Raw genomic sequence first — 27751 nt, forward strand, 5'->3', positions numbered from 1 at the left:
CTGACGCCACCCACGCGCCGCCGCGCGCTACGTCACACACGCGCCCAGCTGCGCCGCGGCTCGTCCCTCCGGAGGTGACGCAGGGGGCCCGGCCGAGCGGCGGCGCTGATTGGCTGCGGCGCTGATTGGCTGCGGCGCGGCGCGGCGGGGGCGGGCGGTTTGAAGATGGCGGCGGAGGGCGGCCGCGGGGTAGTGGAGCTGAGCAGCGGCGCCGGCTGCGCGGTCCCGCCGGCCGTGCTGGAAGCCGTGGCCGCGGACTGGATGCTGGAGTTCGCTTGCTGCTGCCTTTGCCGACACTTCAGGGAAGAGTGCACGGCGGAGTTCCGGCGGTGGCGGGACGTGGCGCAGGGTGAGAGGCGCCGGCGGCGGTTGTTGTTGTTGTTGGGGTTCGGAGGGGACCGGCGGCTTGGCCGTGCACCGCTGCGGTCGCTCTGCAGGCGCTGTGCCCCCACAGGCATGCGGGCATCTCTGTAGCACGCTGCCGCACCCACTGCTCGTTCCTTGTAAGCGTGTCTTGGGGGGGGGGGGGGGGGGTGCGACCGAATCATATAGCCATGGAACCGTGTCGGTCGGAAAAGACTTTGAGACCAAGTCCAGTCATGTTCTGCCAAGGCTGGTGCTAAACTGTGTCCCTCAGCGCCACATCTCCACCTTTTTGAAACACCACAGCAACCCCATGCAGAGATACAGGCTGGGGTCGGAGTGGCTGGAGAGCAGCCAGACAGAGAGGGATCTGGGGGTGCTGATTGATACCTGCCTGAACATGAGCCAGCAGTGTGCCCAGGTGGCCAAGAGAGCCAGTGGCATCCTGGCCTGCATCAGGAATGGTGTGGCCAGCAGGAGCAGGGAGGTCATTCTGCCCCTGTACTCTGCACTGGTTAGACCACACCTTGAGTGCTGTGTTCAGTTCTGGGCCCCCCAGTTTAGGAGGGACATTGAGATGCTTGAGTGTGTCCAGAGAAGGGCAACGAGGCTGGGGAGAGGCCTTGAGCACAGCTCTACGAGGAGAGGCTGAGGGAGCTGGGATTGGTTAGCCTGGAGAAGAGGAGGCTCAGGGGAGACCTTATTGCTGTCTGCAACTACCTGAGGGGAGGTTGTGGCCAGGAGGAGGTTGCTCTCTTCTCTCAGGTGGCCAGCACCAGAACAAGAGGACACAGCCTCAGGCTGTGCCAGGGGAGATTTAGGCTGGAGGTGAGGAGAAAGTTCTTCCCTGAGAGAGTCATTGGACACTGGAATGGGCTGCCCGGGGAGGTGGTGGAGTCGCCGTCCCTGGAGCTGTTCAAGGCAGGACTGGACGTGGCACTTGGTGCCATGGTCTGGCCTTGAGCTCTGTGGTAAAGGGTTGGACTTGATGATCTGTGAGGTCTCTTCCAACCCTGATGATACTGTGATACCTCCAGGGATGGGGATTTAGCCACCTCCCTGCCTCCGAGAGCTTGTTGCAGTGGTTGAGAACACTTGCAGTTTGTTTTCCTGTCTAACCTAAACCTCGCCTAGTGCAACTTGAGGCCATTTCTCCTTATCCTACAACTTGTTACCAGGGAGAACAACACCCTGCTGGCTCTAGATTCCTTTCAGGGAGTCCTAGAGAATGAGAAGGTCTCCCCTTAGCTTCCTCTTCTCCAGACTAAACACCCCTATTCCTTCAGCTGCTCACCACAAAGTCTGCCCTCCAGACCTTTTGTGCTGAGGAGGTTTTCAGCTCTTTTAAGACTTCAAAGACTGATGGAATGTGTGTTTTATGTTGCGTTGGTTGGTTGGCTATTATGTTGCACCCACTGACGTTGTAACCCACGTCTGTCCTCTCCTTTCCTGAGTCCCTCCCTGCTCTCTGCTGGGGAGGGGTCATAGAATAATAGAGCAACTGCTGCAGGTTAGCCCTCTGTAGGGACTAAATACAGACAGCTATTACTGGTGCTTCTCAGTGTTTGGCCTGGGGAGTGTGGTTCAGGGGGAGGAAATATAGCTGGGAAGAAGAGGCACAGTCAGTACAGAAGCAGACTGCATCGTCTAAGAACAAGAAGACTCTTGAGGACCATATTAGTAGCAACAATTAAATTGTACAGAATGCAAGGTCACATGGAAATGGAAACTAATAGCTAATTTGGAATTTGTTCCTGCCAGAGAAGAGAGAATTGGGCAAGCTCCTGCTACCAAATGACACTCAGAGTGTAAGGATCTGTGGAAGAAGTTAAGAACAGACATAAGACTGTATCAGAAAAGTGGGTGTGTTTTTTTTCATAGAAATACAGAACTTGGTCATGTGTCAGAGTGAGACTCAACTGCAATGATGATTGGCTACCAATAAGAAGGTCAGATCAAACTGAGGTGAGTGCAGAAAGGTAGGAAGGCTAACGGAAAGAGATGAGCTATTTTAGTAGGAGATAAATAATTCTTCCCTATGGAGATAAGTAATACTTCCCTATGGCTCAGTACACCAAGTAGAAATAGTTAGCTTACTTGGGAAACTGATTTAAGGACAGCATGGCAAGGTTAGATGCCTCACCCACCTACCCTGCCTTGACAGGATATTATGGTCCATATACCTGAAGTACTGATAGATAGTAGGCTGAAGATGAGCCAGCAGTGTGCCCAGGTGGCCAAGAGAGCAAATGGCATCCTGGCCTGCATCAGGAACAGTGTGGCCAGTAGGACAAGGGAGGTTATTCTGCCCCTGTACTCAGCACTGGTCAGGCCACACCTTGAGTGCTGTGTCCAGTTCTGGGCCCCTCAATTCAAGAGAAATGTTGAGGTGCTGGAACATGTCCAGAGAAGGGTGACAAAGCTGGTGAGGGGCCTGGAACATAAACCCTATGAGGAGAGGCTGAGGGAGCTGGGGGTGTGCAGCCTGGAGAAGAGGCTCAGGGCAGAGCTCATTGCTGGCTACAACTACCTGAAGGGAGGCTGTAGCCAGGTGGGGTTGGTCTCTTCTCCCAGGCAACCAGCAACAGAACAAGGGGACACAGTCTCAAGTTGTGCCAGGGGAGGTCTAGGCTGGATGTTAGGAGAAAGTTCCTGGCAGAGAGAGTGATTGGCATTGGAATGGGCTGCCCAGGGAGGTGGTGGAGTCGCCGTCCCTGGAGGTGTTCAAGAAAAGCCTGGCTGAGGCACTTAGTGCCATGGTCTGGTTGATTGGACAGGGCTGGGTGCTAGGTTGGACTGGATGATCTTGGAGGTCTCTTCCAACCTGTTTGATTCTATGATCTACATGGCAAGGAATTGGTGTCCCTCTAGACAATGTTTTCCAGGTTTCTTTCTTCTTTGGATTAGCTCCAAAGGAATTCACTCTATGTACTCATGATTGCCCCATTTTACAAACCCAGCACAGAAAGGTTGCTTTTAAAGAGCACCCCTGCTCTGAATTAAAGCAGTGACATGAGTGCCCTTTAAAAGAACAGAGAAAACTGAAAGATGTCAAGCTACTTGCCAAGGTGACAGACACCTTTTTGTTCTGTGAAATCATTCAGCTACAGGCATTCTGCCTGCTTCCAAAATTTCCGAGCTCTGGCTCCATCTTCAGGGCATGATGGTGGTGCTCCTCTCTGTCATTGAACTCATCCAAACCTCTTCTGAACTTGAACTCTGTTCTCTGCTATGGAAGGTGCATGAATTTGTGATTACAAGTGGCACTTGTCTGCTGCTCTAAGCAATGTGGCTATATGAATTAAAAGCTATTGTATTACCTGTCCTCATGCAAACGGTTGTAAATGTGTGACAGTATTTGGGAGAAATAAGCCTGGAGAAGAGGAGGTTCAGGAGAAACCTCATTGTTCTCTACCACTCCCTGAAAAGAGGTTGGAGTGAGGTGGGAGTTGGTCTCTTCATAGAACTGGATGAAAAAACATGATGAAATGACCTGAAATTGTGCCAGGGAAGGTTTAGGTTGGAGATCAGGGAAATATTCTTTACTGGAAGAGTGATAAAGCACTGGAATGGACTGCTCAGGGAGGTGGTGGAGTCACCATTCCTGGAGATATTCAAGAAACATGTGAACATGGCACCTGGGGACATGGTTTAATGGCCATGGTGGTGTTGGGTTGATGGTTGGACTCAGTGATCTTAGAGGGCTTTTCCAACCAAAACTCTCTGATTTTTCTTGTGCATTTTTATTTCTGACTAAGCTCTTCTTGGAGCTTTTGCTGCTCTTAGTATGTTGGTTGCTTTAGCAGTGTATAAGTGTTAACCAGTCTGCCTGTGGCTCATGTTTTGTTTGTATTCCATAGGAATGCCCTCAGGAGCAGTTGTCTTTGTAGTGAGCTACCAAGCAAAAGAAAGCTCCATTTGTTTGTGAGATACAATGGTCTTCTATTTTCACTCAACACTGCTTCTAGGTTACTGATGTGAACAGCAAAAGGGATAGCTTTTGCTGGTCAAGTTCATAAATACAATTTAAGTTCTTTTAACATGGAAAGATATGAACTAAATCAGTTTAATCAGCCTCAAAATTAATTAGAAACTTGATGGACTTAGTACAATGTGATTAACTCAGTGTCTAGTATATTTATAGCCACACTGTGGCAGTGCTGGAGCAAAACTGACTCAGCTTCTTTCTTTTTTCCAGCTCTTATTAATGGCCTCTCCAACATACCTACACATCAGAAAAAAATGGTGTATCTCTGTCAAGTTTTGATAAGAATTGGAGAAGGAAAAGAACTTGGTAAATACTCAGATCTTTTTTTTCCCAGTTGTTTTAAGTAGATTTGGGTGAACTTCCACAGAGGTGTATTAGGTAGAGGTTTTTTCTTGTTACTTCTACTGTACCTATATCTAAAATCCCTTTTTGGTCTTTCTTCCACATGTGACTGAGCTGTATGTAGGACCACTTATACTCTGGTTCATTTAGCTGCTTTGTGCTTGAAGGGCTGCTTAAAGTATAGACACTGTTTGTCAGTGCAGCAAAAGGATTATATTGGAAAAGGTTGGCTAGGTTTTTGCAAGCAACATTTGCAAGTTGAAAGCACAGAATGTGTGTCTTTCTCTGTACCTGTAGCTCTAGAGGCTTAAAGAAGGCAGACAATAGGACTAGGAATGTGCAAAAGGGATGGCTGCCCAGGTTTCTTACAAGGCTGTAAGACTTGAACCTGACAGCAGATCCATGGGACTCATTCACTATCATGGTCCTGTCTGGATGTATTCACAATGTGGTAGTTTAGCCAAGCAGACTTGTCTGTGTCACTGACAAAGATTGAGCAAACCCTTGAGGGACACCACTTGTCACCCATCTCCATCTGCACATTGAACTGTTGAGCTATTGACCATTACCCTTTGTATGGATGTGATTGTCCAACCACTGCCCTTTCACAGGATCACAGGATGTTAGGGGTTGGAAGGCACCTTCACAGATCATGAAGTCCAGCCCTCCTGACAGAGCAGGACTGTGCACATGGCCATCTTGCACTTGTGTGATCAGCAGAGAAGCTAGGTTGACATTGGAGGTCTCAAAGGTCCAAACCCATCTTGGTTTGTGTGACTGTGATGGTTTGAGTGTTCCCTGCCCCCACACATTTTGGAAATCACCCTGGCTAGACTCAGCCAGCTCTGGAAATTTGAATGAAGCTTATATTTACAGCTAGCACAATATACAAGCAGATATTTACAGCATATACAGTTATAGACAGAAATACACAAGGTAAAAGGTAATACAGAAACACAACAGCCCTCCCAGAAACCTGAATCCCCAGGAGGGGCTCCCAACTGCCCTTCCACCCTCTGCCACTCCTCTCAACCTTACCCCAGTCCCAAGGAAGAATGGAGGTTCGGCCAGGGGGTTAGGAAGCAAAGTGGATTAATCAGAGAGATGGCAGAGAGGCTACAGAGAGGAAAAATGCAGCTCCAAGCTCCCTGGCAGAAGAAGCAGTAGTGCCTTATCTATGTTTGGATTCTTGTTCTTGTACATCTCATCAAGCCTATGAGTGAAGTAGGCATCACCATTGCTTTTCTTTTTCTCTTTCACAGCCTGTGATCTAATCCTTCTCTCCAAAACATTCCAGCTAGGCTCAAACTAGCACAGTGACACACTCTGAATGGGAGCCATTGTACTGCTACATGCACAGCTTCAGAGCTGGCACAGAATCAACTAGGTTGGAAGAAACCTGCTTTCTGTGTGATCATCCAACCAATTTCTTGTTCACTGCACTGTCCACCCATCAGATCCACAGTTCTCCAGTTTAGACAAACAGAAGGATGTTGTGGGGTCTGTGTCAAAGGCTTTTTAAGAGTCCAAATAGATGACATCTGTTGGTCTTCCCTTGTCCACTGATGACATCAAATTAGTTGTTTGAAACAATCAGAGCAATACATAAGTGTTCTCTTTTTTAACCTATGCATACCTATGATATTATTTGTCTGTTACTGCAGCAGGTATATCTTTTCCAATTTTGTTTACCTTCTCTCTGAAAAATAATTAAAACAATGTAAGGAATAAAAAGATCTTGAGAGAGATTCCACTGTGATGTCACAATTTGAAGGAACAAGTGAGGCTGCAGCACAGTGAACATCTTGAGCTAAGCTGGCATGGGAAAAGAGCAGTCTTGTGCACTTGCCAGCTCCTGCTGCATCTGTTATGTTGGCATGCTGACTTGTGCAGATGTGCCATGGCACTGGGATGCTGTTTCTGGAGTGAGGAAGGGATGGTCATCTGGCTGGGGTCGATTTCTGCCAGAACTAATCCCTGATCCTGTTTGCTGGCAGATTGCATAAACCTTAGTGATGACAAAAGTGGTGCAGTGACACGAGAGGTTGTTTTTGCTGTTTCAGTCACACTCCTGTGTTAAGCAGTTTGATTTTCCCTCATGGTTTAACCTCTTCATATACAACAAAAAGTTAAGACAAGGAAATACAGGCTTAAGGCAAACAACTCAAGAGAATGGTTATAGGACAATTAACAGTATCAGTATAAAATGTTTTGACAGAGTGGCTGGAGAGCAGCCAGGAAGAAAGGGACCTGGGGGTACTGGTAGATAGTAGCTGAAGATGAGCCAGCAACGTGCCCAGGTGGCCAAGAGAGCCAATGGCATCCTGGCCTGCATCAGGAACAGTGTGGCCAGTAGGACAAGGGAGGTTATTCTGCTCCTGTACTCAGCACTGGTCAGGCCACATCTTGAGTACTGTGTCCAGTTATGGGCCCCTCAATTCAAGAGAGATGTTGAGGTGCTGGAAGGTGTCCAGAGAAGGGCAGCAAGGCTGGGGAGGGGCCTGGAACACAAACCCTATGAGGAGAGGCTGAGGGAGCTGGGGGTGTGCAGCCTGCAGAAGAGGAGGCTCAGGGTTGACCTCATTGCTGTCTACAACTACCTGAAGGGAGGTTGTAGTCAGGTGGGGTTGGTCTCTTCTCCCAGGCAATCAGCAACAGAACAAGGGGACACAGTCTCAAGTTGTGCCAGGGGAGGTCTAGGCTGGATGTTAGGAGGAAGTTGTTGGCAGAGAGAGTGATTGGCATTGGAATGGGCTGCCCAGGGAGGTGGTGGAGTCACCGTCCCTGGAGGTGTTCAAGAAAAGCCTGTCTGAGGCACTTAGTGCCATGGTCTGGTTGACTGGCTAGGGCTGGGTGCTAGGTTGGACTGGCTGATCTTGGAGGTCTCTTCCAACCTGCCTGATTCTATGATATCTGATGCCAAGCTTAGTGCTATTAGTGGCAGCCTTAATACACAATGTTAAACTTAGCACTACTGCAAGTGGCATTTTAAGTGCACAATAATTAGCAGTAATATAAGCTCCCTTAAAAATGCCACAGTCAGGTTTGTAGCAAGGGTAAGAAGAATTTGTCTCTCTGAAAAGACACTTACTTCAGGTCTCAGATATGCTTGGAGGGAGACTAATTTATGTGAGGAAAAAAATGAAATTATATATAGTGCCTGTTATGTTGTGCTCTCTAACGTAATGCATTCAGCTTTATCTTGTATGTTTTAAATACTGAGGCTTCTTTCTATTTTCAACCCCCAAAAGAATGGCATTTTAAAAACAAGGAAAGGATTTCAGCTTTGGAATCTGCTCTGTCTTTCTGGACTTCACTTGAAAAGGAAGAAGTTAAACTGGACAAGCTTCATGAAGATATTCACCGCCTGCTTCAAATTCAGGTCTGTGTGACTGTTCAAAATGCTTGAGGGTACTGCCTATTTCTGCTGCTAAAGCAAGGCTCCTTCCACAAAATGCTTGGGCAGCCTGCAGTGAGTTTTCTAAATCTGTTGTGTTTTCAAGTACAGGGTAAAAAGATCTGCACAGGGGACCTGTTCCTATTTATCCTGGTCTAAAATAATTTCAAAAGGTTTTAGTCTGGAAAAAAAAGATAACAGCCTGAGATCAGCTTCAAAACACCAATATCTTGAGCTTTAAAATGTTGTGAATAACTGCTTTTTCCCCCCCTTTTTGCTTAAAAGTAATTCTTTGCACTAGAAAACTTTTGCTTTCAAACAGCAACGTGTGAAAATATGACAGGTACTAGGATCAGGAAGGTTCATCAAGGCAAGATGGAAGCAATACTTAACAGAACAGTATGGGGCACTTTGCATCAATGAGGGTCTTTTTAATGCCTGATGGGGAGGGTTTTGGCATTTATTTATATGTGAGGTTTAATGTTCAGAACTACCTGTTAGAATTGGATAATTGTTTCTGACTCTTAAATATGCAACTCTGGATTTTGAAGTCTTGCAAAACTGTCAAAGCATGGGTGCTATTGGGGATTTTTTTCTGAGTCTCAGGTGAGTTGGATTTCAGCAGATCTTATTGCATCTGTTGTAGGCTGTAGCAGTCCATATGGAAAAAGGATATTTCAAGGAGGCTGATGAAGTTCTTGAGAGGTTGTTTACAGACTCGGAATCAGATAAGGTAATAACTTGCTTAGCTTGCATGAAGCTCTTATTTTCAGAGAAGAGGGGAATGAGTTTCCAAAGATAGGAAATGCTGCTTGCATGCTGTCTGTACAGACACACACACATCACAGGCACTTGTAAATGAAAGAGGAAATTTGTGGCTAGGGGATTGATGGAAATAATGGGTGATTTAGGTGAGTAAAATGCTTCTAGCGGCAGTTTTTCTTCACCATGAGCAGCATCAGTCCAAATTTCATCCTGTTTCCTGCCTCACATGAGGACAGAAGTGTCACTACAGATGTTGGGAGTTTGATATTTATGTTTTATCAGAATAAAAGGTAATGTAACTCTGCTGGTAGAACTCTCTAATCATTAATCTGTGGACCTTTTCTCAGTGTAGTCTGTTGTCTCTGATAGTGTCCTACTAGCATCACAGGGAAGGAAGGCTCATTTATGTCTGTAGTATAGAGTGGAAATTATATCTCTTTCTTGAAAAGAAAGCACATGTAGGTCAGGCCACCACCTGGTCATTCAGAAAGATCCAAGTCTGAGTGCATAGCTCGTGCACACACCTAAATTTGTTGGGGCAGGGAGAGAAGAGCAGAAGGGCTGCAGGCAAAAGGAGAAGGCGACAAAGGTGCTCCTTCTCTCTTTGGTATATTAGGACATGTTCTATGTAAGTAGTAACATGTGTAGCACACCTGCTCTTCAGATACACTCTTCATAGAATTTAAGTGTCAGGAAAGTGTAGGCTGTTGTAATGGTATTTATATTCATATATTAGAGTGCAGCCTGTACATAGAAGTTAATTCTTGGCTCTATTACTCTCTAAAGTGCAGAGTGGTTGGTAGGCAAAAATGTAGTTACACTATCAGTATCAATGAGTCTTGAGTGCTACTAAACTAACAGTCCCCTTCCTGAAGGCTGTAAACACCTTACAGTGGCAGCAAGGAAGAAAAGAAAAACCAGTGATGAGTGGCCTTCTCTGGGTGTTTTTGCCCCATTGATAACCCTCCATTCAGTGTTATTCATAAAGGGAGTTGAAATGATGCCTGGAAACCATTTAATAAACACATAAACTGTCACTATGCCTAATTAACTTTAGAATCCTTTCAAACAGTAGCCTGAAGGTTTATCAAGACTGTGTAATTATGATGTTTTGCTGTGTGTGTCCTGTTTCGTACAGGTGCCACCTTTTACTGCAGGATGTATTCTTGTGTTGTGCAAAGCTGTGTTTTTTCTTAGCCTTTAAGGGTGAAGCTGAAAACCATCATTAAAAGCAAGGATCCATACATCCCCTTTCTCCAAAACTTCAGTTACAGTCATTTGATAAGCAAAATCAAGACTTATATTGAAATTTTCATGAAAGACAATGAAACTAACTTCTTAATGCAGGTATGTCAAAACCATTTCCAAAACTTAACTGTGAAATAGGTACCTGATAAGATTAAATAAGTTTATACTTTCAAGGAGGTTTAGACAATACTCAGTTACTGTGTTAGATGAAAAGGAAGTTTTATCTCCCTTTGGATTGTCTTGTGAATTAATATATATATATATATATGTTTAGGAAGAAATTAGTAACAGTAAGACTCCTGTAAATTATCCTCTGTGAATGTTTCTCCCACTACTGTTTTTATTTGAGAAACAGGAACAAAGCATAATTAAAACCAGGTCTGTTGCTAGTGTGTGTTTAAGAGAAGCAGTTCTGATCTCAGGCTCGCTAAAGATAAAGTAACTGCCCAAGGTAACTTTTTCTAGATATTAATCAATGTGGCTTTTGATACTGAAACACAAAGACCTGTTAATTTGACTAAACCTCTGGGAATGTCCAAAGAATTAGGAGATATTGTTGGTTTCCTGTAAATAAAAAGGTACTTTACAAACCAGCTTGCTCAAAAGTGATATGAAATTGGTAAGAACAGCATTCCTCCTGCAGTTCATCTTCAGGAGGATCGTAAAGAATGTCTCCTGTGCTTGCTTCCTATGAAAGACTAAATCAGAGAGGCACAAACATCTAAAGGTAATAAGAAGCAAATTTTAAATAAACAAACCTGGAGTTCCTCTGGGGTTTTCATTTTCTTACCAGAAGGAGAAACTAGAGAACTTACTAAATGCATTTGAAGTATTCTACAAGGAGTACCTTTTAATACTTTGACCTGCTGTCAGCTTTCAAGGTTTGTTTTTCAAGGCTGTTTCTTTCAGTCCAAGAGGACATGGAGGTTTGGAGGTGTTGCAGACACCTGGAACTCCATATTAGCATGCCTACACACCATCTGTTGCACTCATTGCTTGCTGACCTGCACCAGTGTTGCAGATCTTTACTTTGGACTGAGTTACTCTGGGATGTGAAGGAGATGGCTTTGTGGCAAGTTCCCACTTCTGCTGTGCAATACATGTAACTGCTTCCCAGCAGTGTACATGTGTTCTCCACCCTAGTTTTAACTGCTAGTACCTTTTCTCTTTATAATATTGCCATGTGTAGAGGTAGAATAATAGAATAGGCACCTTTGGAGGTCATCTAGTCCAACTGCCCTGCAGTCAGTAGGGACATCTGCAGCTAGAGCAGGTTGCTTGGAGCCCTAAACAATCTGACCTGGAACGTGGGCATTTACCATTTATCTGGGCAACCTGGGCTAGTGTCCACCACCCTCATTGTAAACATTCTTCCTTCTACACTAGGTACATCTACCCTCTTCTAGTTTAAACCCATCACCTCTTGTCCTATCACAACAGGTCCTGCTAAAAAGTCTGTCCCCATCTTTCTTACAGGCCCTTGTTAAGTACTGTAAGACTGCAATTACAATCTCCCTGGAACCTTCTCTCAGGCCTTTCTCATAGCAGAGGGGTTCCTGCCCTCTAATAATTTTTGTGGCTTCCTCTGGCCCTGCTCCAAACAGGTCTATGTCTCTCTTGTGCTGAGGGCTCCAGAGCCAGATGCAAGGCTCCACACCAGGTCTAAGCGGAAGGACAAAATCCCCTCCCTCCACCTGCTGCCTACACTGCTGGACATCAGACCAGGAGATGGCTGACTTCTGGGCACAATTGCACATTGCCAGCTCACATCCAGCTTTTCATCCACCACAAGATGGTCTACATTGCTAGACTGTTTTGTAGGCTGTGTTTTCTAGATTACTATCAAGCTTAGAACATACAAGATTGCAGCTTCTACTGATGATGAAGTTCTTGTGCTTCAGAAACTCTTAGTGGTTAGCTGCCCCGGAGCAGGTAATGCACTACCAAGGGGAAAGCAGCTCTACCAAGCAAGCACTGATCTGAATGCCTACCTTGTCACTTATCTTTAACTTGCATTTCCTTTCAGAATCATTTTTAGGGAGAAGTACTACTGTTAACTTCTAAAATAGTGTGGTAGATTTAAAGTATTTTTAACCAAATCCTTCTGTCCATTTACATGGAAGCATGTCCTCCCTTTCACATGTTTTGCCAGCATCAACCACTGTAAGAGTCAGTATTTGAAAACTTGGAGCTGGAAGATGTAGTTATTTCAGTAGCTATGAAATTTCTGACAGTGAATCATTTTTCTGCTATGATTGGAAGTATTCTGTAACCAATTTCAGTGTTTTCATGGATGAGTGAGTGAAATGAAATGTTTTTATATTATGAGGCTCTCACAAATGTTGAGAGATTTGGCAAGCTACTCTGAAGGACTGCTCCAGGTTTCAAGAAGACTGAAAAACAGAATAACAGAAAATGAAGAGCAGGCAAAAGCAAACCCTGAAAGAAGAAATGGATGGTTAGCAGGGACAACTGGTGAAGCAGAATTAATGTCAGGCCTGTAGTGAACCTTGACTTTGAATCATTCTGATATTTGGGTGTTGCAGAACTGACCACCTTTTGAGATGTTGAATGGATGATGATTGACTCTGCTTACTCCTGATGCTGCACAGCCAGAAGTTGTTTTTAGCACTGGAGCACTAAGTTTACCTTAAAATTCTTTGAGAAGTTGATAATGAAGTGGCAAGAATGACCTCATCTGGACTCAGGGAAAAGTACAAGTCTTACAATTCTCTGGACATTCTATAAGGAGCAATGAACTGTTCCTTTCTCCTTTTGGGAATGGAGGAGCAATAATCTTAATTTGTGCCTAAAAGTTTAGGCAGGATATTGGACAATTCCTTTACTAACGCAAGACAGGTTACATTATGTAGCCGTTTGAGTTACATTTCTAGCTCAGACATAGGGGAGAGGTGAACATTCCAGGGATAGGCCATAGAATGGCAACAATGGATCAGTCACTATCATTCCATTGGAGCATCAAGAGCGTTATGCCTAGAAGCACAGCTTGTTCTTTCCCCTTGCTGGCTTCTGCTTCAGCTGTGCCCACTGCTGTCTTCCCCCGCTGCTGTTTTGCCTGCTGCTGCTTTGCCACCGCTTGACCCCTTCCCCATCTTCCTTAAGGTTATTATATCTCTGTAGTAATTTATTTCTCCTTATACTGTTATATTTAAACTCTAAGAAATACAATTTCACTTTTCTCTGACTTTCCAAAAAAATCCATGGTGTGGTGAGTTTATTCTACCAGGGGAGAGATCCACCCTAACCCAGGACACATGATAAGCCTAAAGTCTGATTAGATGTGTCTTCTGAAAGTGCTCTAGGTATGCTCTACAGCACTAGATGAACTTGAGACCTGTCAGTTTTCATTTATCACAGTACTCCAAGTCTGTTTTTTTATAGATCTGCAGTCTCAATTAATCTTTGCAATGCATTTCACATGTCTATATGTTCACTTCTGATGCCAGTACTCATTGTATGTCTATAAAAACATCACTTGCAGCTATGATTCAAATTTCTGAGTTATTAGCTAGTAAAGACTTTGATGGCTTTTAACTTAACACAGCATAGTTGTTTTGAAACCACTTGTTTTAATGGTAATACTTCTGAAGGTTCTGTGTAATAAGCACTGTTAGTCCTAATAGAACACATTCATCTTACTGATTAGCAGTGTAAAGCACTACCTAGGTACAGATTGGCTTTAATTCTAAACTATCAATTCCATTTTTTTCACAGGCAGCCACCAAAGAGGTAGAGTCTAAGGGATTGAGTGCAGCAGAAGTGCAAAACCAAATCATGAATGTGAATGAAAGCCACAAAAATAGTCTGGAAACCAAACAGAGGTTTGTGTTAAAATTATGAAGCTGAGGGACATACTGGGAACTTGGAGAACTAAGAGGAGACAGAAGGAAGCTAAATTCCATACTGCTGCCTAATAGACAATTAACTCCAAGCACATTATTTATGAGTTTTGACTGTTCTGTAGTTATTTTTGGCGGTTACATCAAGTAGCTTGGCATTAAGTTTAAGTACTTGTTGAAGATGCACATCTTTCAGTTTAGACAGCTGCCAGTCTTAGTTAAAACATAGAAATACTTTGGTTTTTTTTCTGTATGCTTGATTGACCTTTTATTCCAGCCCTCTTCATTTCATACAGGCAGTCTGACAAAAGAGCAGGAGGAAAGGGAATCAATCTGTTACTTTTTCCTTGCAGCTAAACACAAGATTCCCTTGCTCAGTGAGTCCAGTGTGATGGCAAACAGTGGTGCTGCTTCATGACTCTGGCAGTGTGACCCCTCAGAACAACTTCATGCTGCTCTAAGAAATGCTGAGAGCTCTTGAAGCCCCTTTCCTTTCCCCCTCATTTGACTTTGTTTGAAAAAAACACTTCCTTTAGGTTAATCACCTTATTTTTCATGGGGAATAAACTGTAGTCTTTAGTTGGGACAGAGCTTGGATTTCTGCAGTTTTAGACTTGGCATTGTTTAGTTGAGGGAACTGATGCAGAGAGTATGTGGAAAGACAAGTTGTAAGGTATTGCTGAGAAGAACAATTACATCTGGGAGGTATGATGAAAAAAATGATGAAAACCCTATGGAAACATTTCCTAGATTGTGATGAAGTTGAGTGCAAAATACCTCATGCCTTAGTCTTAAAGGTGTTGTAGCTAATGTATTTCTCCTCCAGGTTTAGGGAAGCAAGAGAGTTAATGCACTGAAGCAGCTGGTGTGTATGCCAGTGGTTCTGCAGAGAATTTTGGGGGTTTTCTTTCACTTTAAATACTATTGAATGCTTTTTTGCTTTTAAGATCAATGGAAGAGAAGGAGAATATTACAAATGAGTCACCTGGAGGCATGAAAAAACCCAGAGTGAGGTAAAAAATATGATTCTGTTGTTACTCTTAGTCATAGCTTGCTTAGACCAAGCACAGCCAAGAGCACAAAGACAGAATGGGTGAGGAATAGCTTGAAACTGCTCTTAAGGAGAAGGACTTTGTGGTGTCAGTTGGTGAAAAAAATCAACATGAGCTGGCACCATGCACTTGCAGCCCCAAAGGAAGGCAACTGTGTGCTGGGCTGCATCAAAAGAGCCTGTGCCAGACGAAGTGAAATGATTACCCATTCTGCTCTGCTCTTAAGAGCCCCACCTGGACTACTGGGTCCAGGTCTGAGACCCCAAGCACAAGAAGGACATGAAACTGTTGGAGAGGGTCCAGAGGAGGTCATGAAGATGATCAGAGGACTGGAGAACCTCTCCTGTGGGGACAGGCTGAGAGAGTTGAGGTGGTAGATGGGGTCAGGAAGCAGAGCAGCCTCCTTATAATGCAGGAGGAAGTAGTTAGGCACTTCTTGAGCCTCTTCGATCCTTACATGTCTATGGGACCAGATGGGAGCCATCCTAGGGTGCTGAGAGAGCTGGCAGATGAGCTGGCCAAGTCACTCTCTATCATTTATCAACAGTCATGGCTCACTAGAGAGGCACTTGAAGACAATGTGGTGGACAATGTGGTGCCTGTCCACAAGAAGGGTCAGAAGGATGACTCAGTAAATTACAGACCTGTCAGCCTGACCTCAGTGCCATGCAAGATAATGGAGCAGATCATCCTGAGTGCAACCACAGAGCACCTACAGGATGGCCAGGGGATCACAGCCAGCCAGCACGGATTTAGGAGGGGCAGGTCCTGCCTGGCTAACCTGATCGGTTTTTATGACCAGGTGACCTGCCTGGTGGATGTGGGGCAGGCTGTGGATGTAGTCTACCTGGACTTCAGCAAGGTCTTTGACACTGTCTGTCATAGCAAACTCCTGGCCAAGCTGGCAGCCCTTGGCTTGGACTGGGCCACTCTGTGCTGGGTTAAGAACTGGTTAGAGGGCTGGGCCTCAAGAGTGGTGGTGAATGGTGCCACAACCAGCTGGCAGCCAGTCACAAGTGGTGTGCCCCAGGGATCAGTGCTGGGCCCAGTCCTATTTCGTATCTTTACTGATGATCTGCATGGGGAGACTGAGCTCATCATCAGTAAATTTGCAGACACCAAGTTGGGAACATTTGTCTGTCTGTTAGAGGGTAGGAGAGCCCTGCAGAGGGACCTGGACAGGCTGGACAGATTGGCACAGTCCAACGCCATGAGTTTTAACAAGGCCAAGTGCAGGGTTCTAGACTTTGGCCACAACAACCCCAAGCAGTGCTACAGGCTGGGGACAGAGTGGCTGGAGAGCAGATAGGCAGAAAGGGACCCCAGGGTACTGGTCAACAGGTGACTGAACATGAGCCAGCAGTGTGTCCTGGTGGCCAAGAGAGCCAATGGCATCCTGGCCTGGAACAGTGGCCACCAGGGCCAGGGAGGTGATTCTGCCCCTGTACTCAGCACTGATTAGGCCACACCTTGAGTGCTGTGTCCAGTTCTGGGCCCTACCATTTAAGAAAGATGTTGAGGTGCTTGAATGTGTCCAGAGGAGGGTACCAAGGCTGGTGAGGGGCATGGAGCACAGCCCTGTGAGGAGCAGCTGAGGAAGCTGGGGGTGTTCATCTGGAGAAGAGGAGGCTCAGGGGAGACATCACTGCTGCCTACAGCTACCTGAAAGGAGGTTGTAAACAGGTGGCAGTTGATCTTTTCTGCCAGGCACCCAGTAACAGAACAAGAGGACACAGCCTCAAACTGTGCCAGGGCAGGTTTAGGCTGGACATTAGGAAGAAATTTTCCACAGAAAGAATGATTTGCCATTGGAATGGGCTGCCCAGGGAGGTGCTGGAGTCCCCATCCCTGGAGGTGTTTAAGAGGAGGCTGCATGAGGCACTTAGTGCCATGGTTTAGCTAATTAGAAGGGTTAGGTGATAGGTTGGACTCAACAATCCTAGAGGTCTTTTCCAGCCTGGTTGATTCTGTGATTCTGTTCAGCCTGGAGAAAAGAAGGCTCTGGGGAGAGCTTAGAGCAGCCTTCCAGACTTGGAGGGATCTACAAGAGAGCTGGGGAGGGAGGTTTTACAAGGGCTTATAGTGACAGGACAAGGGGCAATGGTTTTGAGCTGGAAGAGGACAAATATAGACTGGAGATTAGGACAAAGTTCTTGACAGTGTGGGTGGTGAGACTGGAACAGGTTGCTCAGGGAGGTTGTGGATGCTTCCTCCCTAGAGGTGTTCAAGGCCAGGTTGGATGGGGCCTTGAACAACCTGGTCTAGTGGACGATGTTCCTGCCTATGTCAGGAAGGTTGAAACTAGAGGATTTTTTAAGGTCCCTTCCAACCCAAACCATTCCATAATAGATAATTGATTATGTTTTTCATATTTTAACTTGTGTTCTGTCTTCCCTGCAGGCCTCATTCACAGAAACACAAAGGAAATCAAGTTCTTGAGAGTGAGTATGGGCTTGTCTTTGCACTTTCAAAATACTCAGGTCAAACGATTTCTCCCTACCATCTACAATAAATGGGTTGATAAATAACCATCCAGTGTGTTAGTATCAATATAAAAATGACTGCAGTGGAAAAACCCCTCCCAGTTTCTGTGGTGTCTGCAAAAATGCAGATCTGGTGCCTGTGACATTTACAAAGCTGTGGAATGGCTTCAGTTCTGTGGCAACTCAGTTTGCAAAATCATTCACTATTGTCTGTTTTGCTTGGGTTTGTGTTTGCTTGCTTTGGGATTTACTGTTTTCTTGACTAAAGAAGGGTAGCAGAGGGCTACTGAAACTTGGCTCTTTTCTGCCTTCTGACCTAGACAACTTGAGGGAGAAGGAGCTACAGAGGTTGGCTGGCTAGAGACCCAAATTGTGTGTGAAAGGCACCAAGTTCAGCACCATCTTCTTGGTACTATTTTTATCAAGCTTGCAACACAGCTTGCACCGTATTTGTGTGCAGAGTCTAAAAAGCATTAGCAGCCTCTTACCACAGAGAAGTGGCATTACAGGTTCTGCACATGGCCACGTTGTGCTTGGAAGGACACTGTTAAGATTCTTTGGATGCTTGCCACAGTTAGAACCTAACAGATTGTGTGGAAAAGGTGGGATCTGTGTCAAAGGTATCCTAGCTCTGATTGCTGCTTCGTTTCCATTCTCTGTGTGAGATGTTGAGGTGCTGGAAGGTGTCCAGAGAAGGGTGACAAAGCTGGTGAGAGGCCTGGAACACAAACCCTATGGGGAGAGACTGAGGGAGCTGGGGGTGTGCAGCCTGCAGAAGAGGAGGCTCAGGGGTGACCTCATTGCTGTCTACAACTACCTGAAGGGAGGTTGTAGCCAGGTGGGGGTTGGCCTCTTTTGCCAGGCAACCAGCAATAGAGCAAGGGGACACAGTCTCAAGTTGTGCCAGGGAAGTCTAGGCTGGATGTTAGGAGGAAGTTGTTGGTTGTTGTCAGAGAGAGTGATTGGCATTGGAATGGGCTGCCCAGGGAGGTGGTGGAGTCACCATCCCTGGAGGTCTTCCAGGAAAGACTGGATGAGGCACTTGGTGCCATGGTCTAGTTGACTGGATAGGGCTGGGGAATAGGTTGGACTGGATGATCTTGGAGATCTCTTCCAACCTGGTTGATTCTAGGATTCTATAAATGAGAGCAGTATGTGTAACAAGTGTTGTTGCCAAAATGAAACAACATTTCAGGAGTGGATACCATTTTTGCCTCACTTTTAAAATACTGCATGCAGAACATGGGGCCTTTTTGTTTCTTTGATTCCTTGGAGTCAGGTGAGATTCATACCCGTACAGAAAAAAATGTATTCCTATGTAAGCAGGCACCAAAGTTCTTGCTGTCAGAGCACCTCCAGATAGTGCACATTTTTGTCTCACCGAAACAGCAGAACACAGAAGTGCTGACAATGTTCTGAGTTCTCATTGGTTTGGATGCCTACCAACTGTCTTCTAGGTCTGAACAACCTGCAGAATGTGGAAAACGGAGGAGATGCCTGTGGCCGAAAAAGACAGGTGTGTACCCAGCCTCCATTCTAAACAGAGATAAACTTATTCTGCACTCCATAGAGTTCTTTTTTTTTTCCCCCAGCTTCATTTGTCTGTCTCCAAAATGCCTGAATTTTGAATTTCCACATTACTCAGGCTGTGCTACTGCTCCTGAAACTGTCTTGAGTTCTGCTTTGTAATTTCTGCCTTTAAAAAGGAGTAGGGCTTTTTCAGTGTGGTCTCACATGTTGTTGATAGTGCTGAGGAGCCTTCCACTTGTTGAAGTACACTGTTAGTCAAGACTAGTCTGGGTATTTCTAAAACCTGAAGAAAAGAAAATCATTTCTACTGTTGGGATTAAATAATTCAGGATTTCATTTGCCCATAAGAGTTTTGGGCAAACTTGGAAGACTTTTTTTTTCTCCACTCATAGAATCAGTCAGGGTTGGAAGGGACCACACGAATCAGCTTGTTCCAGCACCACTGCCATAGGCAGGGACACCTGGCCAGAGCCTCATCCAGCCTGGCCTTAAACACCTCCAGGGATGGGGCCTCAACCACCTCCCTGGGCAACTCATTCCAGGCTCTCACCACTCTCATGCTGAACAACTTCCTCCTGACATCTAGTCTGAACCTACCCATCTCCAGCTTCTCTCCATTCCCCCCAGTCCTGTCACTGCCTGAGAGCCTAAAAAGTCCCTCCCCAGCTTTTTTTGTAGGCTCCCTTCAGATCCTGGGAGGCCACAAGGAGGTCACCTGGGAGCCTCCTCTTCTGCAGACTGAACAGCCCCAACTCTTTCAGTCTGTCCTCATAGCAGAGCTGCTCCAGCCCTCTGATCATTCTCGTGGCCCTTCTCTGGACATGCTCCAGCATCTCCACATCCTTCTCATAATGAGGGCTCTGGAACTGGATGCTGCACTCCAGGTGGGGTCTCAGCAGAGTGGAGTAGAGGGGGAAATCACCTCCCTCAACCTGCTGGCCACACTTCTCCTGATGCAGCCCAGGCTCTGGTTGGCTTTCTGGGCTGCAGGTGCACACTGCTGGCTCATCAGCACCCCCAAGTCCTGCTCCTCAGGGCTGCTCTCCAGCCAGTCACTGCCCAGCCTGTAGTTGTGAATAACTGAAAAGGTTAAACATTTAATGAGTAGTTCAGTACTTGGTTCATATGAGATGAAAACATCTATATTTGGGAAACTACTGTAGTTTTTATAAACCAAGTAAGATCACTTGGGAGGAATAGAAGAGTGTTGTGAGAAGATATAAGGAGACAACTAGGAAAGCTAAGGTCTCCTTGAAATTAGACCTTGCAAGAGAGGTGAAGGACAACAGAAAGGGCTTCTTTAGATACATTGCAGACAAAACTAACACTAGAGGCAGTTTAGGCCCATTGCTGAGTTACTAAATGCCCTCTTTGTCTCTCTGTGTTATTTCTGGAGACTGTCCTCAGGAGCCCCAGACACCTGAGGTCCCAGAGCAACTCAGGATAAAAGAGCAGCTTGCCTCCATTGATGAGGACTGGGTTAGGGAGCAGTTGAGCAACCTGGACATCCATGGTTCCTGATGGAGTGCACCCACAGGTGCTGAGGAGCTGGCAGAACTAATTGCTAGGCCATTCCTATCTCTTTCTTCTATCAGCATTATGTATTGGGATATACTTTTAGCAAGCACAATGAAATTCCTTTGTTGGTAGTAAATGGTGTCTTGCTTCTCAGTCCCTAGGTTAAGGTGTCACAAAATGCTCCCTCTTGAGATGCATGCCAGGAGCATCTGAGGGAGCTGGGGTTGTTACCTCTGGAGAAAAGGAAGAGCTGAGGGGAGACCTCATCTCTGTCTACAGCTAACCTGAAGGGAGACTGGAGCAAGCAAGGGGCAGCCTCTTCTCCTTGGTGTCAAGCAACAGGTCCAGAGGAAATGGTTTCAATATGCACCAGGAGGGGTTCAGGCTGGATGTTAGGAAAGATTTCTTTACTGAAAAGGTTCTCAAACATCGGAATGGCCTGCTCAGGCCAGTGGTGGAATCACCCTTCCTGGAGGTGTTCATGCAGAACGTGGACCTGGCATCTGGGGACATGGTTTAGTGTTGACCCTTCAGTGCTAGGTTGGACTGAATGGTCTTGGAGGTCTCTTCCAACTGGATGTATTCTGTGTGATTCAAGGTTTGTCTTGGCTCAGTTAGCTAATGAAGTGCAATTTTGCAGAGCACATTTTGAATGAAGCACAACTTGTTCCAATATCCTTTTTCTTTTCCTTCTGTAGCTTGTTAATGTGGTTCTTGTGCCAGGTGATGTTACCACTTTGATGTAACACTTTGTGGTTGTATTTAGCATCAAGTTACAGTGCTCAAAGGAAATCAGAATGACCCTACTGACTCTCAGACATGTGTACAGTGACAACTAGAGACCTAGATTAAAAACATGCTTTGAGATTTACTCTAAGCTTACCTCTTGCAGAACTGCCTTTCTCTGTTCATATATCCAGTGGCTTTCCTCTATTCTTCCCCTAGAGATGGACTTGCAAAGAAGACATGGAACTGAAATCTGGGGTGAGAGAGTTCGGCGTGGGTAAGTGGGCTAAAATCCTGGTCCATGGTCACTTCAACAACCGAACCAGTGTCATGCTCAAAGACCGGTGGAGGACACTGTGCAGGATGGACCAAACCTAATTTGGACTACAGGAATCAACTCCTCTTGACCTTCCCTCCATAAGGACCTAGTCTGCTTAGCTTTCCAGAATAACTTTAGTCTCAGAATGTCCAGCAGTGCTGCTGTCCTAAAACATGAAACAGAATAGCAGTAGCTATGTTTATGGAAGCTTCTTTCTTGGTGAGGATAACTTCTCTGTGAGGCCTGACCTTTTATCTACAGGCAGCAGAGGACTGATTCCTGAGATGCCACCATGCTGCAGTGGTGGAAGAAAGGTCAGTTCTGTACATAAGCTTAATAGTCAATTGTTCTGTGTTTTTTAATAGTCAGTTATTCTGTGTTTTTTAAAGGCTTGCATCAAATTGAGCTTTTCATCATTTTACTTGTAGTAGCAGCTACTAAAAGTTAGAAACATTAGCCCTTGGTTAGAGAAATACAGAAAGAAGCTTCTAGCGCTCTAATGCAAAGATCAGTCTTAGGGGCTCGTATTAAGGCAGAGAGTTTCCCAGAATGCTTCTTCCAAAGTTCCAACTCATTTAAAAGTTCATTTAGGCTCCAGAAAATGCAGCAGAAGGATGCTGGATTCTTGGCATGGGTATTCATCTTCTTAATCTTTTTGTTGTTGCTGTCTCAAAGGCGTTTTAAACGTTTAAGTAAAAATAAAGCTGTGCACCAGGGGGCATGAACAGTGCTCCAGCTGCCGAATCTTCTTCCAGGTTCCTTGGCACTGAGAGTTGCCAACTGCTTCCCAGTGTAAGATTTTCTCTCTGAAATGTGACAATAAATGAGAGGCTAAACCACTGATGATTCTTTTGTTTCATTTATGTTACTAGATTATGGTGTCTAACTTGTCAGAAGATTAGATTTGCATGACAATGTCAGACTTTAACTAGTTCATCTAGCTCTTACAATGCTTTCTGGAGCAGGCACTATATTCCTCAGTGTAGAAGGGAGGATGGAGTAGCTGGGTGTACAGCTATTTAGTAGTGTACACTTTGATGAATGTATAGATCAGATAAAAATCTGTTGCAAATGCCCAATGTCTGCTTTCAAAATCCCTATTCTAGAACCAGGTGTGTAGGTGAGAGCAGTGCTGATCCACTGCGGATCCAGTCACACTCCTTACACTGTAGCTGTGAAACATCTTCTTGCACTACAGAAGTTACATCATCCCTTCACAGCTGTAAATGCAGTATTCAAGGCACTGAACTCTTATCCTGAAATTATTTCCCATGTTTATCTAGGTCTTAAAAGCAATTTCTGTGATAACTGAAAGGGTAAATCTTCTGAGCCATTTCATTTTTAGGTATCATAAATGCAGCTTTTAGCAAGGCCTTCAGAAATCTTAACTTCTGTACTAGGTTTTGCTACAGAAGAGGCAGCAGAAAATTGGCTTCTTTACCCATCTGCATTGTGGCCATCTCCAGAACAGCGGTGAGTGTCCCTTTTCATAGCTGGAGACTGGCAAGCTACGCACACAGTGTGTCCTTCTCGTAGGTACTGCATCCATCGGGCGTACGGCCGGGTCTCCAGAGCACAGTAGTGGGAAAGGGATTCTGTTCTGAATTCCACACAGTAGCTGCTCATAAAGAAAAGTATCAAATTAGTTACAGCAGGTAAAGCACAAGCTAGGTGTACTCTTCAAATGTCCTTACATGTTATACAGGTAGTACTGCTGAAGTGAAAGTTGGATATCATCACTGCCAGCAAGTCAGTTTCTGACCCTAACCTAATTAGTGGATTGTCAGAAAATTATGCAAAGTATTTCTCATTCCATGCCCCAGTCCAGTGCTTTAATATCTCACTGTCTAGTTATGGTCTGCATTCTTCAATTATATTGAAAAGCAGATCTCAGTAACCCATATTTTTTCTTCTATGCTGCTAAAAGAGCAACAGGAAAAGAGGCTTTAAAAGTACTGATGAGCCTTCCTTTTCTGGGAAGAGTGGCATAGGGCAAAGCCTTGCAAGCATCACAGACCCAGCAAAAGCCTCATTTAAACTTCATAACCATCTCCACTAGTAACCAACAAAATCTTTTCCTGTTTGGGGGCTTCTTTAAGTCTGTGGAGACCAATGACATTCAGCCCCTTTTGTTTGTTCAGAACCCTAGGTCTAATTTCTCAGCCTGACACTCAGCTTTGGTTCAGCCTTATTTAGTGTTTGCTGCCCCAAGCAGCTATGCCTAGATTTTCCTTGTCTAACTGGGGACAATTAGCAAAGTAATGAAAACCAACATGTAGAACATGTGAGTGAACTGCAAGAGAGAAAAACAGTACAAGGTATAGCTTCTTGTTTAGTTGCAAATTTAATCTCATTTTTCTCTCACTGAACAAGATGACCCACAGGCATATGAGAGCTTACCCAGCTTCTCTGTCTGAAGGCCAGGGTGAAGATGCTGCTGGTTGGGTTCTTCCTTTACCATATTCAGAGGTAACGATGAAAGCAGGGACTGAGGAAGAAGTTATGGTAAGGCAGCAAGCCACAGCTGGGTTGTATTTCAATTACTGTTACACTGGGTGAATGCATCAGGAGGCTGTGGATGCTGATGCTGACTGCCTTTACTAAGGAAGTCATAACATCAGACCTCAACTTCATTCCCTACAGCTAAACTCCCCTTACTCATTAGCAATACATCTAGAAAAGCCACCTAGTCTGTGAGGAAACAGGATGTGCTGGAAGCCTGCAAGGAGCTCTGCTTCTGGGTCGTGCTGAATTTGTGCTGAACTCTTTGCACAGAGTTAATGTTATACTTGCTCCAATAAAGAGACTGAAGGAAAGCAAGCAACTTAGCTGTTTATTTAACAGAAATTAATGAAAGTTTGAGTAGAAAAAAAAAAACCCCAAGAAAATAAAGAGCAGTATGACAGCAGGAAGTAAGGTTTCAGTTGCATTTTTAACCAGCTAGCTGCAGGTTGATGTGTTTTTCTCATTCTGTTCAACGTCAGTAAAATTTCTGAGGGCCCTGATGGTGACAACAAATGAAAGAGAGAATACCATGTTCGTGGCCGCAGTCCTCTCCCTTGTAAGTCAGGTAGTCCAGGCAGGCAGCCTTCTCCTCGAGAGCAGGACACGGCTCCCCACCGTTCTGAGGCTCCTGCTGGACGTAGCGCCTGCGTATCCGCAGGTGGGGCTGGCACTGTTCTGCACAGCCGCTCCAGTGGCTCCACTCCCCAACCAGGCATGGAAGAGCTACAAAGCAGTATTCAGCATTACTAGCAGCCAAGGCTCCTCGTTTATCCTCCTCTCAAAAAAGCTTGAGTAATAAGACAATGTCTGTTTCTTGCATGCTTTGTGTGTAGTGTTTTAAATGCTCTCCTAGAAGTTTGCACCCTGAAATTTAACATCCAGGGCTCTGGCACCCTCACGGGGAAAAGGCTTTTCCTTATGTTCTTGTGGAACCTCCTATGTCCTGTCATTGGGCATTACTAAGCAGAGCCTGGTGCTGTCCTCCTGACACCCTTTGCATCTTTATAAACATGAATGAGGTCACCTCTCAGTCACCTCCAAGCTTTAGAGACCCAGCTCCCTCAGCCTTTCCTCGTTTTGTGTCTCTCCTGTTATCCTACTGGGACTATTTAGCAGGGAAAGAAATGGCTGTGTTTCCTCTAAGGTCAGAGCTCTGCTCTGCTGGCCCATTCTATGCAGCATTACATCACCTAGGACAAGGCCTGCAGCATTTCACAGTTGTGCTCCCCCTTCCCTGACCAGCCAGGCACAAGCTAACACGGGTCCCAAAGCTGTGTGGCTGTGCCATTGTGGCAAGGAGCCTGCTCAGCACACCCTCGGCTGCAGGACTGTGCAGCAGAGGTCACAACTTTCAGGCTGCAAGCTGGCCGTGTCCAGCCAGCCGGGAAGAGGCGTCAGGCTGCCTGAAGGCTGGTGCTGCACCTGAAGGTGAGGGCTGGCCCCCACTGCCAATGGAAGGAGGGAGGACAAAGTGTTGAATCATAGAATCAAACAGGTTGGAAGAGGCCTCCAAAATCATCCAGTCCAACCTAGCACCCAGCCCTGTCCAGTCATCTAGACCACGGCACTAAGTGCCTCAAGGCTGCAAAGGGTGGCTGTAAATAACCCCATGGCTGCTGCGTCCACATCCCCTTCCTTGGCACTGTTGCCCTGGGCGTCGGGGCTGCCCCGCAGCCTGGCCGGGGACCCTCCTGCCCCTTCCCTTGGGTTTCTTTTGAAGTTTCTGCCTTGAGGGTGGGTCCTTGCTGATTCCCGCCCCTAGAAATAAGGAGGAAACTTCACCCTGGGGGTATCCCCGACTCTTTCATTGGTATTCGTTTGGCGAGACGTGAGGAATCGGCTCAGAGGCAGAGACGGTGCTAAACGCATCTTCCCGTTGTCTCTGCGGTAACCAGCGTGCCGTGGCGATGGCACCAAGGGAAACGTAAAGTAACATTTCAGAGGGAAAATCACTGCAGGCTGGCCGGCCCCAGGCGCTGCACTGCACCTGACCCTCAAACCGTCAGTGTGCACTGGGCAACCGCCGCCCCCGACTGCTACGCCGACTGCCGCCCTCTGCCGCTGCCCTCGCCCCGCGGCCGCGGCTGCCGCGCTCCTGCAGAGCCGCTCAGCTCCTGCTCGGACCGCTCGCCTCAGCTCCCAGCCCCAGCACGCCGCCACACCCCGAGCAGGGCTGTGGAAAGGGATGGGGGCCCGCGGGGTCCCCGCTCCGCCTGCCCCCACCCGGGCACCTCGGCTGGCTCTCTGCGGGCTGAGCCCCGCGGCGGGGGCAGTGGACGCACCTACCCGGGCACGCCTGGCCGTGGTCGCCGCAGCAGTCCCCGGCTCGCCGGCACGCTGCGTCGCAGTAGCAGGTTCCGTAGCCCGCTCTCGCCTGCCATCCTTCACCGACGCAGGCCACGTCCCGGCCCTGGCAGCACCTCCCCGAGCAGCCGCCGCCAGCCTCGCCGCCAGCCCACAGCAGCCACAGCCACAGCGCTCCCGACAGCGCCGCGCCGCCCATCGCCCTGCCCCGGCGGGACGGTCCCGACGGCACCCGGGCAGGGCGCCTGGTCTGTCTTGCCCGGCCGGGCGGGACCGTGCCGGCCTCCTCCGCTCCCTGCCCCGAGGAGTGCCGGGCAGCGGCAAAGCTCCAGGGGTGGAGGGAGCGGAAGGTAGGAAGGGGACCTGTCCCTGAGGGTGTCTCGCCCGGTGATGTGCCCCACGGGATCCTCATGGTGGGGACCCACCCACTAATGTCCCACCTGGAAATGCCCTGTACGGGATGTCCTGCACTGCTGTGTCTCTGACACGGCCATGTTCTATGCAAGGATGTCCTGAACAGCCGTGACCCACACAGCCACAGCCCACGGAGTATTGCCCCACGCTGCAGGGACCCACCCACTGATACCTCTCCCAGTAACGTCCCTCATGACCATGACCCTCACAGCTATGTCCCACACAGTAGTGTCCCCTCTCATACAACGATGTCCTGCACAGCAGCGTCCCCTCCAGCGGTGCCTTGCACAGCTGTGACATGCACCCGTGAGCGGCACAGCCGAACCTTGCACCGCAGGGACCCTCAAGCTGTTGCGGAGTGTCCCCATCCACCTCCGCGCAGCCCAGCGAGCGGGGACAGCCTGGGGCCACCGGACGTGCCTGTTGGTGCAGGCACTTTCTCGTTTCAGGGCACATTCCACACAACCAAGAGCATTTGCTTGTGTCATGTTTTTCATTCTCTTTCTTGTTTGTTTTTGTTTGCTGGGTGTTTTAAAAGCTCTGCTCCCAGAACAAACACCAGAGACTGTACTTGCAGGTGCACCAGGAAAGCTAAGCGGATCCCCAGGTCAATTGCTGGAGCACAAAGATGTGAATTCTGGTTTTCTGTTATCTCCAGTCCTAAGAAGTTTTCAGAATCTGTTCATTTTAGCTAAATTGTTCACAGCACAGCTTCTTGTGGCCTTCCAGGACCTGAAGGGGGCCTATGAAAAAGCTGGGGAGGGACTTTTCAGGATATCAGGGAGTGACAGGACTGGGGGGAATGGAGCAAAGCTGGAGATGGGGAGGTTCAGGCTGGCTGTGAGGAGGAAGTTGTTGATCATGAGAGTGGTGAGAGGCTGGAATGGGTTGCCCAGGGAGGTGGTTGAGGCCCCATCCCTGGAGGTGTTTAAGGCCA

General features: G+C 46.8%; 2 protein-coding genes across 4 annotated transcripts; one reads left to right on the forward strand and one right to left on the reverse strand.

The window, feature by feature from the left end:
- Positions 1-152: 152 nt before the first annotated feature.
- On the forward strand, positions 153-22839 carry TERF1 (telomeric repeat binding factor 1). 3 transcript variants are annotated; one of them, XM_064154634.1, is made up of 10 exons: positions 153-349; positions 4562-4657; positions 7945-8075; positions 8737-8823; positions 10053-10202; positions 13839-13945; positions 14911-14976; positions 17416-17456; positions 18956-19014; positions 21492-22839. In XM_064154634.1, exons 1-10 carry the CDS (start codon positions 166-168, stop codon positions 21648-21650), a joined length of 1080 nt encoding a protein of 359 aa, XP_064010704.1. In that variant the 5' UTR covers positions 153-165; the 3' UTR covers positions 21651-22839. The 3 variants fall into 3 exon arrangements, with proteins under 3 accessions (XP_064010704.1, XP_064010705.1, XP_064010706.1); XM_064154635.1 differs by lacking the exon at positions 14911-14976; XM_064154636.1 differs by lacking the exon at positions 18956-19014 and having other exon boundaries at positions 21492-21652.
- SBSPON (somatomedin B and thrombospondin type 1 domain containing) lies at positions 21925-26599 on the reverse strand. Its single transcript, XM_064154637.1, has 5 exons — positions 26383-26599; positions 24625-24819; positions 23992-24079; positions 23033-23209; positions 21925-22397 (listed from the first exon to the last, which is right to left on the reverse strand). Exons 1-5 carry the CDS (start codon positions 26597-26599, stop codon positions 22280-22282), a joined length of 795 nt encoding a protein of 264 aa, XP_064010707.1. The 3' UTR covers positions 21925-22279.
- Positions 26600-27751: the final 1152 nt, after the last annotated feature.

The sequence above is a fragment of the Pogoniulus pusillus genome, chromosome 14, assembly GCF_015220805.1.
Source record: "Pogoniulus pusillus isolate bPogPus1 chromosome 14, bPogPus1.pri, whole genome shotgun sequence".
Taxonomy (NCBI): Eukaryota; Metazoa; Chordata; class Aves; order Piciformes; family Lybiidae; genus Pogoniulus; species Pogoniulus pusillus.